The sequence below is a fragment of the Pieris brassicae genome, chromosome 4 (genome assembly GCF_905147105.1).
Source record: "Pieris brassicae chromosome 4, ilPieBrab1.1, whole genome shotgun sequence".
In the NCBI taxonomy this organism is placed as follows: Eukaryota; Metazoa; Arthropoda; class Insecta; order Lepidoptera; family Pieridae; genus Pieris; species Pieris brassicae.
This window is the reverse complement of record NC_059668.1, coordinates 21562322-21580655: the sequence shown is the minus strand read 5'-3', so window position 1 is coordinate 21580655 and position 18334 is coordinate 21562322. Positions and strand designations below refer to the sequence as shown.

The following is an 18334-nucleotide window of genomic DNA, read 5'->3' as shown; positions in this document are numbered from 1 at the left end:
ATCAGTTTGTTTAACGAGGTTAATTCTATTATTATCTTTTGTTAACATAGCTTTTACATTTAAAGAAAACACTTTTTAACCGGACTGAAGCTATAATATAAACTAGATATATTTTACATAATTTTTCCGACGTTTCGCGTGCTTTACAGCGTGCATGGTCACGGTGAATGAAGACAAAAGGTGTTGAATGTCAAAAGTATCACAGCTGTAGAGAAAGTTGTGTTATCTGTATTTATTTCCCCGGAGTTGGTATCGACTAATAGAGGTTAATACTTACAATGGGCTTATTATAAAAATGGGCGTCATCGTAATATCCATCATTTTGTTGTATACTGTGAGAACGCTTGTCCAATGCCGGGACAGGAGGCAATGGGGTGCTGCAACAATTTTATCTCAAGTATAAAGTGTTTTTTTATTATTAATATAAAAATTATGAAAGAATCCTAAGTTCATCCTCGGAAAACCACTAGGTATTATTAGAATATATTAGTTCCTCACTTTGACCTCAAATATCGTATCTTTGGTAAGGTATACCAAATTCAATTATTTGTGATTTCAGAAAACCATAATTCATTTGATTTTACAGTTATTTTTCTCTTTGTGTCACTTTATTTATAAAATGGAAAACATGAAATGTCGCGTTATTTACGAGTAACAGTTTTACAATTAATTTCCATCCGATGTATTTTAGTAAAGTGATGAATGAATTATATATAAAACGCCAAAATGCATAGATATGATAAATAATTAATTAAATGTTTAATTCAATATATTCTATTTAAAAAAAAAATGTGGGCGAATACACACGTAAGAAGTGAAACTTCTTTGTGACGTTATTTTCGAAAAATTATCAACTGTATGCAACTAACGCACTGTTTATATAGAAAATTTTAGGCTCACAAATTACTGTTACGTATAAAATTGATTTTGTATGGTAGGAACAAAAAAATATTTTTTTTTTAAGTAAAATTTCTTAATCGACCTTGTAAAAACATTACCGTCACATTTTTCGGTTACGCGTCACATTATTCCGTTACGCATCACATTTTTTCGTTACGCGCCATATTTTTCTTGTCCGTACCACGGTAAAATATTTAACAACGATAGTAATAATTCAATTACAATTAATGAAATTCTGTAATAATCTTAGTAGTAATAAGGTAAAATTAAATAATTGTATTATTTGCATTCATGTCTATGATAATAAAATCCTTCTGTTAAACTTTATCTAATTTAACTGTATTTAACCAATTTCTGTAAAGTTGCATATAGTCGATAATATTTCGAAAAATAAGGTCATAAAGAGTTTCACTTCGTACGTGTGTACGCTAGTACACGCACACATTTTTTAAAATATCCAACTAAATAGTTAAAAACATTTGACTAAATTCAGTGTACTAACTTGACAATACTTTCGGATAGCTGCCTTCTAGCACGCGCCAATCCCGGGCCAAGATTTTGACGCAGCTGAGTAAAACGCTCGACCAAACGTCTGTAGATAGAAAACATAATAGACAACATATGGAAAAATCTTTCACTTTCTAGAACGTTCTAAGGCTGTAAGAATTCAGAAGTTTATTTGATATTTTTGGATAACAATGGCACCAGATTGATTCGGACGCGACTGTACTGATTGTGACTGTACAATAGGCAGTCGGCTGTCGACGATTGTACCCGTAACTCGAGTACTAGGATCTTTTTCTTATACGGTTCACTCTTGACAGAGCGGTCGTGATCACTATGTAGTAGTTTTAGAAGGGGCAGATGTGCTGCGCTTCACCACGTTTCATCATCGTGGCCTATTACAGGTCATCCTGCTATCATTGAGTGAACCTACGGCAGATCTGGTTAGTCCAACGCGTACGTCACCTTCTGTCACTTCTGTCTTCTCTCTGCCTTTCACCTTCTTCTGGACGACGAGGTGTTCTATGGACTGAACAGGATTCTAAGGATCTTACTGATTACAAAGTATTGATGGTGATTTTGAGAATTTTCAAACAAACGAGATTCAGTCTTCAGAATTACACGTTGTAAGGAAACCAGCGACGACGTGTGTCAGCCACAGAAGGCTGATCACCTACTTTTCGATAAGATTAACAAAGGATCATTCAGATACAGAAATCTGAGGCCCAGACCTAAAAAATTGTTTGTTTTTTTTAATTAGGAGAGATATTTCAGTGAATACCACCAAAAACGTAACTTCCAAAAAGCTGCCAAAAAATCAGCTATCTTATCAGTGAGGACCAGTATAAATATTGGCAAGGAAGACTCTCGAATATTCTTTTAGATAAAAACTCGAAAACTAACTCGGTAACTTACCTAAGGACACTGGCCACCTAAAATGGAATCAGGAAGATACTCACCTATGTAACGGCTTAACTTCCTCAGGCGCCAACCGTCCATGCAGAGCCAAAGCCGCCTCCACAACAGCCAATTGTGAAGAAACCAGCCGCCTCAGCTTTGCAACGGCCGTCGCCTCCCTGGATGAGGCATTTCTTCCGAATTCGGCGGTCAGGAACGCCTGTTCGTACTTCGTTATCCCGCCTTGAACGTTGGCGTCGATGGTTCCTTGGAGACGCATCGTGAATGGGTTTATGTTTCGCGTTGGATCCGCCGTGTATTGAGATATGAGATTGCGCAGTTCCCGTTCCGTTGCTTCCATTGTTTCGCACGCAAACTATAAGTTCGTATAAATGTTAACATTAAAAAGAAATCCAGAGTGCCAGAAGAATACAGAACAAATAATACTTATAAAGTAAATAGTAATAATCAAAAAAAATAGTAATAATCAGAAAGAAAATAGTAATAATCAGAAAGAAAATAGTAATAATCAGAAAAAATAGTATTAATCAGAAAAAATAGTACTAATCAGAAAGAAAATAGTAATAATCAGAAAAAATAGTATTAATCAGAAAGAAAATAGTTATAACCATAAATAAAATAATAATAATCAGAAAGAAAATAATAATAATCAAAGAAAATATTAAATTTTGCAATCTCTGACATGTCAGAATTGTCAGAACTGTCAGAATTCTACGGAATTAACAATCTGAGTTTAGATTATTGTCATTTATTTTTATTGTATAATTGTAATTTAAATAATGTGCACAGTTGCCAATGATGCGCGTGCATGTATTGTGTGTTCTGTGTGTGTTCCTTAGTGTGCTAGTGTGTGTTAGTTTTTAATATAAATATATAAAGTGGTTGAAATAGGAATTTTGGTTATTGTAATTATGTTTGTGTATATTAACTGTACGATTCTGGACGGCTCGAAGGACCAAAATGTACGATTTCTTGCTTTACTCTATATTAACCACTCGTGATTACAATAGAATAAGAGCGAAATAATGACGTGCTTATTGCTATGTACCGAATGAATGCAATTTTAACAGTCAAAGAGTGTGTCTACGTCTGGCTATGCTCTAGTTTATGATTGAGTTAATTGCTATGAAACGAATAACTGTATGTAGAAGAGAGTGCCTGCGTCAACTGCGGGCGCAATTCCGGCGATTTGGGAAATGCTCACTCTTACAAGTAGTCAAAATGTGCGGGCCTTGGCACATACATATATGTAGATGATATACCACTATCTACATACGTTAAAGACAATGACGATCGCTCTAAATTGGATAGCACTCGATCGGCACCTGGAACTAGCGGTTCGTACTATCAAAGTCATTATAGTCATGGTGATTATGTTTTGGTCAAATATCTCACAAAGAAAACAGAATATCATTATGCAGCGGTCTGCTCTTCTGTTGACGATGAAGACGGTGAAGTAAGAGTAACTTTTCTCAAAATTTGTAACCAGAATGGCACTCTGTTTAAATTGGATGAACAAGATGTGTCAGATATTCCTGTGGATCAAATAATAAAAAAACTACCTGTACCAAACCTCATCACAAAAGGGAAGAGAGTTTTTTACCAATTTAAAGAAAATATTGATGTTTTCGAGAAATAATTTTTTATTTTGCACTATTTTTGTTTTTGTGAAGCAGAAGATCTCATTTTATTTTAATTATTACTATCTCTTAAGATGCTTTTCAGGCATAGCTTTTAATATTTACTAGATTTGTTAAAAAAATACGTAGTGTTAAGTCCTATAACATATAAAAACTTCAAAAGGCTGTTATGAAGACTGGAATAGTTGTCTTTCATAGTATTATATTGTTATTGTTCTTAATTTTATAAGTAATATTAATAAAAAATTGCAGTAGTAAAAGTTAAGTGTCAAAAATCTGTTTTGATAACTGAGATAGTATTTTCTCCCAGTATTACATATTAATAATTATTTTTAATTGTTACCAAGTGATTTTAATACTTAAAAGACATGTGCCATTTTTTAATCCTAAGAAATTTATACTCATTTTTATTCAATTGAATTATAATTCTTACAAAATTGTGTATTTTATCAGTACTATGTTACCCTCGTCAGTCCCCTGGCAGTCAAATTCTGAAAATTTTAAATATCTCACAATCTACTGAAAAAAGTGACTGGCCCGCTTTGGAACAACATATTCATTAGATTAGCCATCATATACACCCGAATTTGTGGAAATGTGATTTAATAACTATTATAAACAAAATGTCCTCAAGAGTTACCCAACTTTTGTATAATCACCCATATACTTTTCTTAATATATTTATTCTTGTTTTATGTATTTCGAGTATATACGTTTTGGATTAAAAAAAATTACCTCAACTGGTGGTATTTCTTCGACGGATCTGGTGACAACTTCCGACCACCTCAAAATGTTCGGTAATGTATTTTCTGTTACCAATGTCGTGCGTTCTATCCATAAACTCTGTAAAATACAAATTTTAACTATTAAAACGGCAATTAGACCGTCATATTATATAAAACTACTTTATGCCAGGCTACTTTTTGAACGATGGATTTGTGAAAGATGATGTACCTCTAACCTAAAGGCAATGTAGCCACTGGCAGCGCAGGTCGAAATCTTATGTATAAAAGAGACGTCAATCCGGTGATTAAAGCAGATTGTAGGTCAAAATACATCATATTATGTTAACTTTTTTTCATAGGACCACAAAATTAGGACAAACATGATACAACAAACAAATTGACGTACAAAAATATCAAAAGCCGCCGTCGCTACACGTGAACACGACCAGCGAAATCATTTTTTTTTAAATCTACATATATAAAAATAAATCCCTATTTCCCTTGGCCACGGCAATACGCGTGAACGTATGGACTGTCGCTAAATTTTTTTGTCGTTGTCAGAAGAAGATTCTTATGAAATAGAAGAATTTGAAAAAGGCGCGGAAAATTAGAAAACTTAAGCATACTTTTGTTACGACAGCAATTTTTTGACGTTTGACACAACGTTGACATAATGCCCGCTGTAAATGTCGTCAAAGAGGATGTAAGAAAAATAAATGCCGTTCAAAACATTATGCTTCGATCGGAGTTATTATATTCATAAAATACATATAAAAATATTCCAATCGCTAATTGTTTGTGGCATTAATCTTGAAAATCCATGTTTTTCCCATGGCCAGTTATATGTCCATGTATGTATGTATTATGTATGTGTAACAAAAGAAAAACAACACAGAAAAACAAACAAAGAATGTTGTATATCATAAAGCATTTTTAGTTAATTATACCGATTCGAAATCAATATTCATAGTTAAGACAGGACAACGTCTGTCGGGTCCACTAGTACAAAAATAATCACTTACTAATTAAATATGTTTTTTTTTAATATTTGAGTTTATATGAAGATTTATGTATAGTAACATATATATATCAAAAGTACTTGAACGATAATCTTTTACAATCACATAATATATTTACACATATATAGATATATACCTTAAACTCATTGTCTTTATCGATGGGCGGTTTCTGCAAAGGCCGGTCGCAAAGGAACGTATCCACGTCGTTGAACGCGTAGAACCGCTTCACCTGCTCAGGCGCATTCGTTGGACACGAGTGGATCGACGCGACTGGCTTCACGTTGCATATTTGAATATCTATAACAATATATATTTTTTAACTTCTTCCGTCACGCTCATCATTTCTGAAGGTCGCGTTAGTGGCACTACACAACTTCCTCCACTCTACCCTGTCTTCGGCAAGCCTTTGCGCCTGGGTGATGGTAAGACCTGTAAGGGCCTTTACTTGGCCTTATATCTGGTGCCCTCCACTCTGCCAGTCACGATAAGTCTGAGGGCACGCCCCTCAAGGATATGCCTATTAGGCACCGCTTAAATCAACCTATGTTATACTACAGTTCCACTTCACTGTTTTGCACAAGATCGACGATCGTGTAGTGCGGCCTCTTAAAGCCGGCAACGCACTCGCGAGCCTCCATGGACGACGATATCACTTAACATCAGATGAGCCTTCTTATTTTTCCCGTGTTCTATAAAAAAAAACCACAACGAAAGGGTAAAACTGTAGAGTTCTTCTAGACGAGCATAGTTAGAGAGAGTTAGGTGATGATTAGAGAACGGTGATGACGATATTCTGTTGATATGAAATATAGTTGACAACAGTGTAATAAATCACATACACTGTCCGTCCGCAGCTATGACGGATTCGTCCGGCGGCGTGTTCCTCATGAGGATGTGTGCGGACACGTATTCCGCTTGGAGACGCTGCGTGAACGCTCCGATGCGCTCGTACTCGTAGCCGCGGTACACGAATTGCTTGTTCTGGAATATCAAATATTACGTGGAATCACTCGCGCTACAAGCTTTAGACCACTGTAATAATAATAATAATAATAAATAATAAGGATTTATTCCACATCATTGACATACATTTGATTAAAATAAAAAGATAAATTTATAGTTTTAACTAAGATGCGGCCCCTGTCCGGGAGAAGGCCTCGTCCAACTTTTTCCACCCTACTTTATTTTTTGCCATCGTCATCCAATGTTTAGCAGCTACCCTCTCGATCCCGTCGGCCCATCGCTCTATTGGTCTTCCTTTTTCCTGTTTCCTTTCGGACCCGTCCATTCTGTTACTGCTCTAGACCATCTGTTATCTGTACAACGGGCTACGTGGCCTGCCCATCTCCATTTAAGTTTAAGGGCATATTGCTCAGTATCAATAATATTGGTTTTTCTGCGAATATTTTCACTTCTATGTTTGTCGCGTAATTTAATTCCGAGAATACTCCTTTCTATCGCACGTTGGCACGAACGTATTTTGGTTTTTGTTTTTGAAAATCAAAGTTTGTGCTCCATATGTAACAGACCACTGTAAAACATGTCAACTGAACGAGGCAAATTAATCTATAGTACTGTAGTTTCCATTTAACTTGGCGATTAAAAAGAGTGGCGGAGAGTTTATTGGCCAGTTCTTCTCTTCCGTTCTACGCCCTTGATTTGAGAACTGGCAGTAAATGTAAAATTAGAAGTATTTCATGTATATTTCTTTTTTGACGTTCATAAGTTTACATTGTGTTAGCTATATGAATAAATATTTTTGACTTTGAATTCAAAGGAGCTTATTAAATTATTACAAAATATATGTGTGCAAATTTCATTTGAAGATTGACAACTGCAGACACGGCTCACGGCTGTCTATACTTCCATAGCTGAAGATGCGATACACAGACAACTAACAAGAGTAACTTGTGTATTATTTGAACATCGACCAACTGATACGACTCACGTGCTTGTTCTAAATTTTAACAGCTGAAGGTCCGCGATACTCGAAAAGCTCACAAGAAGAATATATTTAAGATTTGAATATATATATAGATATGTGTTATTAATTACTCGCTTCCTCTCAAAGTGACGAAGACTCCTTCAAGCCCTTAATTATCGTGGTGAGCCTGCCCGATAGCTTTGAGATCATCCCACCACCTCGAACCTTTGATACCTGTAGGGCTCCATCTGTTATCGTTACATCCATACATCCCGTACTTATTTATGTGTTAGGTTAGGTTAGGTTAGTCCCTCTCATACATTTAGTTAGTGCCGCAGATACATACATGTCTAATACTTTTGACACATATGTATTACATACAAATTAACAGTCGCAGTCCACTGGCTAGCAAGCTGTAAAATTTGTTATAGAATATTTTGAGAGTTTAACTAGACTACTAAGTACTTAGTACTTTACTATAGTAGTTTTATGTCAACAATATTGCCATAAAAAACTTACCCTAACAAACAGCGGACATCCTTTTCCATAGAACCCGACTCTGAAGTACTCGGGCTCCGGTCTGAGTTCGTTCAACACCGAGTCCAAGAACGTCGCATGCGTCCTCAAGCATTGAGCCAATCGGGAGTAATCACACAATTTGGACTCGTACAATGTTGCCAGCTCCCGAAGAAGCGGTAGACCTTTTTCCCAACACTGAAACAAAACATCAATTCATTGATTGCTTCGAAAAAAGATATCGAATAGAAAACGTCAAGTTTTTCATCAATAAATATTTGGAGAAGTTAGGTTAGATGGCGTTATATTTTTCTGTGAAGCCTCACTCAAATATATATATATATATATCGGAGAATGAATATTTTAAAATTCCCGCTACTCTGAAGTTAGTCGTAGAATGCGGTGTGGTATGGTAAGGTAGACTGTCGACGTTGACAATTGACAATACCTAGTCTGTGTGATCTACCAAATGTCAGTGGCGCGACTGTTTCGTGGCAGTAAGTGAATTCTTTAGTCACTTGAGTTTCGAACGTCGCCTGCGCCGGACGTGCGCACTGACTGTGTTTAAATGTTAAGTTTTAATGTCGGACGACGGTAGTAACACCAATTTTGCAAGTATTAATCGCGTTGAATCTGCGACATATATAAACTCTCAAACTCAAAATAACGTTATTCATATAGGTAAACAATTACACTTATGGACGTCAGAAAAGAAGTTAAATTAATTGTAAATTTACATTTACTACCAGTTCGTAAGTCAAGAGCTTAGAGCGGGCAAGAAGAACTGGCAAAAAACTTTCCGCAACTATTTTTAATCGCCAAGTTTTGAGTCATACGAATTGTTTGAACTGGAGCAAATCAATCCCAAGGATTAGGATCATTAAATGTTCGTCGAATATATAAAAAGCTTTAATGATTAATTTACGTTTAACGAGAGCTTTAAGTTTATTGTGATAATAATCTAATTTCGTTTGGCAGTTTTTTTGTAAAAACTAATACAATTTTCATATAAGGAGTTTATATTCTGCAGCCTGGTTGGTTATACACTTAGATTAGTTCTCTTCCGAGCATCATACTGGTGAGAATTGCAATTTGTTTATATTTTTTTACTTCAAGAATATATTGACCAGTAAATTGAATTCCTTAAATATGTTCCGTCCCGACTCCCTTGGGGAAACACAAGATAGACATAACATTTAATACTATCAAAACACGCACACAGAAACACATAAAATAACAATAATCAATAAATAAAAAAATAATAATAATACAGCGTGTGTGTTGTGGTTGTAAATTGGCCCTGGCTCAGCATTATGCTGAGGAGCAGAGTTGTTCCACAGTCATTCTGCTAGAGACCACATCAGCCAGTTTTCGCCTCAGTCAGAAAAAACAAATAAGCTAATACTCAGTAGAAACAAATAATAATAATAGTAATAGTTAGCAGTGTAAGCAATGAAGAAAAAAAAAGTAAATAAAATAAAATTAAAAATAAGATTAATTGGATAAATAAATACTTTTGAGCGGATTAAAAACTATATTACGTAAGATTTTTATTGAGTAAATAGATGTTTTTTTTTATAATTGCGATGAAAATTTCATTTCAGTTGAAGAGACCCGGAAAAGCCCGCTTCTTCAGCACAAATATGGATGGACATGGCGACACAATGATATAGACGTTAAACAAAATTGAATAATTCTGAATTTACTTTGACTAGAACTGGCAAGAAAACAATTTTTAACCGGATTTAAGCTGTTTGTATTGTTACGAAGACGGGTCGATTTTTCCACTAGTTAGAGAACTTTTCAGCAGGCTGTAATATGATTTCTGACCGTTTCAGGAGAGGGTCAATCACATATTAGAAAATTGTAATTTCCATAATGTTACCCTAGTTTTCAGGAAGCTGAAACCTTTTTTCAGTCGGTTTCAGAACATGTGTAGTAGAGTGGTGCAGTTTTCAGGGGACCCGTTTTCAGGCGTTTTCAGGCCTAGGTATACCCCTTTGATGAAGGAATATTCTAGACCGAACTTTCTAGGTGTGAGACAAGGACGAAATGATACGAGAGAGAGAGAGAGAAGATCAGAACTTTCTCGAAACTAGACGAGCACTCTAGAACGCCGTACGACAAGGACGGAGCAACGTGCGAAAGAGACAAAGAGTGCGGACGTTCTAGAATTGTGCAATCGCTACTCAGTAGCAAGCCCGCCTAGAAAGTTCTCTCGAATATTGTTTAGAACTATTCCCAAGGATATATAAGCGAGCCGAAACGCGACTAGTCACCTTTAGTTTTGAATGCGATAACAAGAGAGAAACACCGAAGCGATAAAGTGAATACAAGTGATAAAGGACTGTGTGAAGTGTGCATAAGTGAAGTAATTAGTGACTGTGTTTTTGTGTGTTATAAGTGCATTTCTGCAATTAATTTGTGCCCATAAATTCCTCATTGATTTATCAAGAAATAAACCCTTGAAGAAATCCACGGCATTTTCTATCCGATCCCCTAGCTCGTAACAGTATTATTGTTTAGTAAGCTAATTGTTTTCTTTCAATGTGTAAAAGCTATGTTAACCAAAGGCAATACTTTTTTTTAAGTCTTACCTTTCCCCTGTCAAAGTATTGCAACACTTGATTGTATAACGACTCTTTTCTCTTCCACTCTGGAGTTTCTGGATGCTCCGAGTCCACTCCCACCTGGTCACTATCCCAGCTCAAGGTTTCCGCGTATAACTGCGGAGTTTCGGAGGAATGTTAAATCTTTTAAATAAATTAAATTTAAGAGTGTCTTGACAGCTTTTCTTTTAAAGATAACATTTACAATTCAGCACTACAAATAACAGTTAAACAATATTAACTTTTGAACCGGTCCAGTAGTTTTGATCTAATCGAGCGTAAGGTCTGCCTCTGAACCGCTTGCCTGGTGATCTGTAAGGCGTGCTACATGACCCGCCAACCTCCACTTCAGTTTTTTGGCGTGGCTTCACTACTTCAAACTAGAGATAGATAGCTGGAAAAGTTTATACCAGCAGCGTACAACCGGCTTCAACAAAGTTGTCCGAAGCGATGTGAAGGTCGTGCAGTTTGTACACGTAGCGGAGGTACATCTCTTTGCGATCTATTTCGTTCTTGTAGAAATTCTGAAAAAAAAAAAGATTCTCAAACTAACATCTACACTAATATAAAAAGAGGAAACATTTGTACCTATTTTTGTATGTTTGTAATGCTCAAAAAGTACTGGGCCGATTTAAAAAATTCTTTCACCAATAGAATGCTACATTCTTCCAATTTGACGTAGGCTACATTTCATTTTGAAAAAAATTAGGGATCCTTAGTAAAATTGGAACAATGTAACCGAAGGTGTTGTAAAATTTGTCTTAAAACGTCTTTCGACGAATGCGCTGCCGAAACTATTAGCGATAGAACAAAATTATGTACAACAATATTGAAGAACATCATAATGTCTACGAAAAACTCCGCGGTAGCATATGTCCAACTATTGTAGTTTTTTTTTTAAATGTAATAGCAGGCAAACGGGCAAGAGGCTCACCTGATGTGAAGCGATACCGCTGCCCATGGACTCTCACATTGCCAGAAGGCTCGCAAGTGCGTTGCCGGCCTTTCAAGAATTGGTACGCGTAAGTTGAATTGGTTCGGAAATACTTTGGTGGGCATCTGGTTCCACATAGTGGTGGCAAAAACTGCCTTAGAAAACGGTCAGTTGTGGAACGACGGACGTCGAGGTGATACGGATGGTATTTTGTATTTTGCCTTGACGTCCGATAATGAAACTCAGCTGCGGAAATATGTTATGTCACTACAACAACTTTTTTCTACAAATAAATAATTGTCTACCCCGTGCGAAGCCGGGACGGGCTGCTAGTCATATATATATATATATATATATATATACATATTACGAAGTTATATAACAAAGTCACGCCAGCCACGGCTAGTGCGTACATGTGGTGTTTAGCTTCAGGTCAATTTGGTCTCAGTGGCAGAAGCTTCGGTCTCGTTTTCGTTTCGTTCGCTGTATTTACTCTGACGAATGTAGCTGCGGTTTTGGCCGCTAGTGCGCTATTGCCCTATATGTAATGTAATCTTAGCATATAGGTTTCCTAAACGAAAATAATAAATAGTTTTTCTCACTTGTTTTAGGGTTTTTTATTCTGAAAATGTCAGAAATTTTATAACTACGATAATTGGCTTGTTATTTACAAATCAATATTATATATATATATATATATATATATGTAACTGGGATATTGGCCGCTAGTAAGCTATTGCTCTTAGGCTACTGAAATCCTTATTACCAGAATTGTTTCATTAAATTACACTGCTCGATAGCCCTCACCAGCAAATTAACAGTAGCGGACATCCTCTTGTCCCTATGCTCCGCGCCCTGCATCACGGCTCTGTAGTCGAGCAGTCGCTCCAAGAGTCTGGTCACGCAGCCCACGAAGGCAGCGCCTGCCTCGCGCCAGCCTTCGGTCGATACACGCTCCATGAGACTATAACATTCAATAAATTTATCTAAAATAATTCAAATATCTACTCATACGGCATATACGTGGGTATGAATGGGTGTGTGAGTGTGAATAGATGTGTGTGCTTGAATTAAATGTGTGTGGAAGAATTTAACTTCGACTTAAAATAATTGTGGTTAGAAATGTTCTGTTGCATTAAAATTGAATTATGGAAATTTTAAAACAATTTTTTTTCCTCTATTGACAATAAATACATTCTTAAACACAAAATACTAATAATTGTAAATCATCACACATACATTACGAAATTAAAACAATTAAGTGTCAAAATAGGCCACTCATGATGTACCACTCCACCACTGCAACTATTTTTTCACCGCATCAAAAATTCCAACAATTTTATTTCATTAATGTATTCCTACAGCTACTTATTAAACAATATTCAAACATAAGCATAAAGCACAGTTTTACCTATTTATACAAAAAAATTAACAAAGTACAAATTCATACTAAATTCTAAATTATATGTTCTAAGATTCATTTATCATTATAATAAATATTTAATAACAACAAAGTCATTATTAATAAAAATATACAAAAGTAAAACTACTTAAAGGTACTTACACCGAGCTCAAATGTTCCCTGCCGCAGCGTTAACAAATATAAATATCGTGAGATAAACTTAAAAATTACCAATATTTTTTCTAATTGAAATTACAAGAAAAATATAAATTCAAATAATCTACTTACACGGTATCAAACAAGCGCCGATAATGATCGTCCGCCTTATTGTCCGCGACCAACGAGTCTAATTTATCGACAAGGGCCGCTTCGGTGCGTCTCGCGGATCCGGTGGCGGCCCTTTCGGCTGCCATCAAAGCGACTAAAGCGCCCAACGCCGCTCGCCGAAGTTCGCCCACTAGAGTTATTTCCAGTAAGGCACCTACAGCCGCGCCAATTAGTTGGAGTTGGGCGGCACCTATAAAAAATATTGAGGGTTTATTATATTTATAGGAGGATTAGTAAAAAATAAAGATAGTTACGTATATGGTGATGGAAAAAATATTAAGAACAAAACAGAAATGCCATGGTACATTAAAAAGTCAAAAATTCTAAAAAATATTTATCTCCGCATTTTCTGCCGCAATTACCATGGAGAGTGTTCAGAGGAGTTGTTCGGTCTATCTGCAGCTGAGTTTCATCATCGGACGTAAAGGCAAAATACAAAATACCATCCGTAGTACTGAGTGTTTCTTAAGGAAATTCTTGCCGCACGGTTCTATGTGGAACCAGCCACCCACTGAAGTGTTTCCAAACCAATTCCACTTAGGGTCCTTCAAGAGTGCGTACTAATTCTTGAAAGGTCGGAAACGCACTTGCGAGCCTTCTGGCAATGTGAGTGTCCATGGGCGGCGGTATCACTTCACATCAGGTGAGCCTCCTGCCCGTTTGCCTCCTATTACATAAAAAAAATATTTACAGGTCGAGATGGGAACAAGGAGCTCCATCTTATTTTGTAATCATATTTTAGCTGTAACACAAAGAACACAAAGAATTTTTTTAACCAACGCAAACCCCTCAATTCCCGCCCGGAGTCCCGTCCTTAATAATAAATAAATAGCCGAAAATAATATTCAGTCAATCCTGAATATAGTTGTCGAGAGAGTAGATATTTTTGAGTTTAAGTTAAGAAAAAAAAACATTTACCAAGCCTACTCCAGACAGCAAGCACCTGCAGTCCAGCTGCGGCCCTCATGCCTCCCCTGTCGGGACCTCTGCCAGTCCATCTCTCGGTCTGCAACGCACTCGATGTTACTAGGGCCACTCCGAGTTCCATATACCCAGACCAGAGCTGAAATATGCAAGGTATAAAATTAAAAAAAAATACGTTGTAGGGCCAAACTTTTTAGGTCTGGGCCTCAGATATCTGTATCGTGATCATTTGTCAATCAGCCTCCAGTGCCTGACACACGCGACTTTTTGGGTATAAGGCAAAGCTGTTTTTCTCACGATGTTTTCCTTCACCGTTCGAGCGAATTTTAAATACAAACAAAAAAAGTCCAATAGTGCACAGCCGGGGATCGAAAGTACGATCTCAGGGATGAGAGTCACTTTAGTTAACAGTTATTTAAAAATTTTGGTATTAACTAATTGTTTTACCTTCTGGGTAGTAACAAAATTAGTTATATTATTATGTTTGTAACTAAATAAATATAATAATAATAGCACATAGTATGAATTACATATCTTATAGGCCTTTAATAATGAGAAAATCGTTTTCGATCAATACATATATGTTTTATTCACACTTCATTTCAGTTTTAAACAAGAATAATGTAAGCTTAGAAATAAAGCGATTTATTTCAGGCAATTCTAATAAAATAATATTTCAAAAAAAGTATCGTCAAGAGTGTGAAACTTACAATTACTGAAGGCAATTAATAAATTTGAACTTACCAGAATAAAGCCTATAAAATCTAATAAAAAAAGATTTATTTACTTGAGAATCAAATTGCGGCTGTTCATCACCCAAAAATCGCTCCAAAAGCGGCTTAGCCAAGTCTTGCAATGCGGATAACAACACCTTGCAGCTTTGTACGCGAAGGACCATCCAGTCAGATGGAAAAACCTGGAAAATTGTAGATTATAGAGCGTTTTTGACATGTCATTATTATATCAATAATAAATAATCAAATCCATAGTCAATAATACATAGTTTTTAAATCCCAAATAGTGATATTGTGAAACGAGAACTTAAAATATGAGAGATTTAATTGTAATTTTAATTTTTCGAATAAATAAAAAAATATTTATTATATAACTACACAATGATACCTAAACTGATAATCCTACATTTCAAAAAACACCAAGTAGAGAGTGACTTCTTTCCGAAATACGGCTAGCCATGGGTTAGAGTGACAGAGGTGCCTGCCTACCACTGCCGTATGCGTGAGAGAAAGAGAATAGAGTGGCACCGTAACGCGTTACGTAACGAAGCGTTTTACCCTCACATAAGAAGTTGTCACTCTAAAAAATCAACGTATATAAAGGAGGTAATTTTATCTAAATATTAATTTAAATAATTCCTTCATCACACGTCTTCCTCTCGACACACTACCACAAAGAACGGTTCGTTGGCCTTTGACACACACATAAGTTAAAATAAGTACTCGAGTACATACCTACGACATATTCTTAACATGAAACACACAAGTCAGTCGTAAGGATAAGGAGAAAATTAGTTTGGAACAATATACAACTGATAATATACTACTAATAATTTGCCTAGAACATACCAAATAAAAAATGATATAAATACCCCTTATTTATATCTATTAAATAATAAAAGTACCAAAAATATAATTAAATTAAATTCATAATGCGTCTAGCATAATGCAAGCGAAACAAAACAGCAACTATCTAATGTGACCATCAGCCCAGTTAATATTGGACCACCCTCATTAAAATCTATATATTCATGAATCACTATTTCCCTTGGTCCCGGCATCACGAGTGAACGGAAGGACCAATTTCGATAATAAATTTTTGTTGTGTTTGTTATTGTCAGAAGTTTCTCAAAGGAAATAATTAAGAAAATTGCGCGGAAAATTTAAGAATACTTAACAACCATATTAAGTAATCTTTTTTTTTTCTCAGTGTATAGCACTTTTTCAATTAAAACTTTTTTCATGTAACCTTATGGCGTTTGACATAACATTAACAGAATGCGTGCTTCAAATATTGTCAAAGAGGATGTAAGAAAAATGAATATCGTTTAAAACAAATGCTTCGATCGGAGTATTGATAAAATACATTTAAAATAATTACAGTCGCTAATTGTTTGTGGCATTAATCTTGAAAATCCATGTTTTTCTCATGGTCAGTTATATGTCGCCTATTCCTGTGTCGGAACACCAACAAAACTATTTATACACGCGCCAGAGAAACAAAAAAAGAATGTTATGTTTATGTTTATAACTTTATTTCTTATTACAAAATTATAATTTATTTACATGAGAAACTTAATATTATGTATATAGGAGCGACATACACGTCCACTACATTCACTTTGACATGCATTTTTAACGCCCCCTTGAATCTGTCAAACACGCCAATATTGAGAACTTTAGACGGTAACTGAATAAATAATTTCATACTTAATAGATATCTTCAAATAATTTGTACGCGGCTGCAGCAAGATAAACGAACTCGCTCGACGAGTGTTGCGTGTGGTTGTGTTTTTGATTTTTTTTAAGGATAAGCCACTATGGAGAGAGCCATTTAATATTTTGAAATTATTTTTTTTTCATGCCCCATATTTCAATTAAATATATGAAATGGGGCTTAAATAAACAATTATAAATTAAATGACGTACGGATTGCGGAATACATGTAATGTTGTATATCATAAAGCATTATTAGTCAATTATACAAAATGTAAATCAATATTCACAGTTAAGACAGGACAACGTCTGTCTGGTTCGCTAGTTTATAAAAAAATATGTATTTCAAACACACACATTCCATCTAAATGCATTTTCTCAATACTCACATCTTGTTCAACGAGATGCCTGAAGACAAGGAACGCTCGCATCAAGAAGTCCTTCAAAGGCTTCCTGTCGTGCGGGTGCGGCGCCAGATGGCTCCACAGTCGCTGGTAATGAGCGGGCTTCAACAACTCCATCACACCGAGTAGCCCGGCCACCATTGAACCCTAAATGTATTGAAAAGTTAATATGTCAGTTATTTGTATTAATTATTAACTTATAATTATTTTACATAATTTTAAATTTTTCCGACGTTTCGCGTGCTTTTCAGCGTGCCTGGTCACGCTGACTGAAGACAAAAGGTGTTGAATGTCAAAAGTATCACAGCTGTTGAGAAAGTTGTGTTATCTGTATTTATTTGGGGTTGGTATAGACTAAAAGATGATGATTATGTAAAATAATTATAAGTTTATAATAATACAAATAGCTTTAATCCAGTGACAAAAATTGTTTTCTTTCAATGTGTAAAAGCTATGTTAACCAAAGCCTATGTCAGTTACGTTTAAAAAAAAACTTTTCACATAGAGGATTATTAGCTAAAAACCCACTGTGGGCCATGTATTTTGTTCCCATACGTCCCTTTTCATTTTGTTTTTGAAGTAACTAAAAGCTCACTTTAACCTGCGCAGAATTTGAAGACCTCTAGAAATTGAGATAACTGAAACGTTTCAGCAGCAGGGGTTTTGTTTTTTTTTAATTTTTTTCTGAACAAAGACGTCATCTACTTTTTGTCATATAATAGGGGGCAAACGAGCCTACGGGACGACTACAGAGGTCAGTCGTTGCCATGCACACCCATTTTTAGTAGGTGCCGGCCTTTGAGGAAAGAGTTCACTCTAACTTTGAATAATCCGACGTCAGGGAAGACTCCCACGGGAAGTCGATTCCACAGTTCGCTATTTCGAAAGTGGCTTGCGAAACGGACTGTAGAAGACTTCCAGCCTTCCAGATTTGGAATTGATACAGCTTGTACGATGTTTTAACGTACCGATCAACCCAAAGAAACCTTCAGAACACTCTCCATAGTACACTTTGTAAAAAGTACCAACGCAATCTCTTTAGAGATCTAGTCTAACTTAAGACTAATAAGTTACTTACAAAAAAAGAAAAAAAAAAAAAAGATATAATTATTAACATAAGAAAGTGTCCAATAACACT

At 35.7% G+C, this 18334-nt stretch overlaps 1 protein-coding gene across 1 annotated transcript in view; it reads right to left on the bottom strand.

Annotated features, from left to right (window-relative positions):
• The window catches only part of LOC123708112 (dedicator of cytokinesis protein 4), a 79009-nt gene that overhangs the window by 5967 nt on the left and 54708 nt on the right, over positions 1-18334 (bottom strand). Inside the window, exons 18-31 of the mRNA XM_045658624.1 lie at positions 17182-17343; positions 15130-15258; positions 14337-14481; positions 13380-13608; positions 12497-12653; positions 11166-11279; positions 10744-10872; positions 8150-8344; positions 6546-6687; positions 5843-6003; positions 4698-4805; positions 2364-2677; positions 1403-1492; positions 278-377 (exon numbers count right to left, since the gene is read on the bottom strand). Of these exons, the coding sequence (XP_045514580.1) occupies positions 278-377; positions 1403-1492; positions 2364-2677; positions 4698-4805; positions 5843-6003; positions 6546-6687; positions 8150-8344; positions 10744-10872; positions 11166-11279; positions 12497-12653; positions 13380-13608; positions 14337-14481; positions 15130-15258; positions 17182-17343 (2175 nt within the window). The remainder of the gene's footprint in view (positions 1-277; positions 378-1402; positions 1493-2363; positions 2678-4697; positions 4806-5842; positions 6004-6545; positions 6688-8149; positions 8345-10743; positions 10873-11165; positions 11280-12496; positions 12654-13379; positions 13609-14336; positions 14482-15129; positions 15259-17181; positions 17344-18334) is intronic.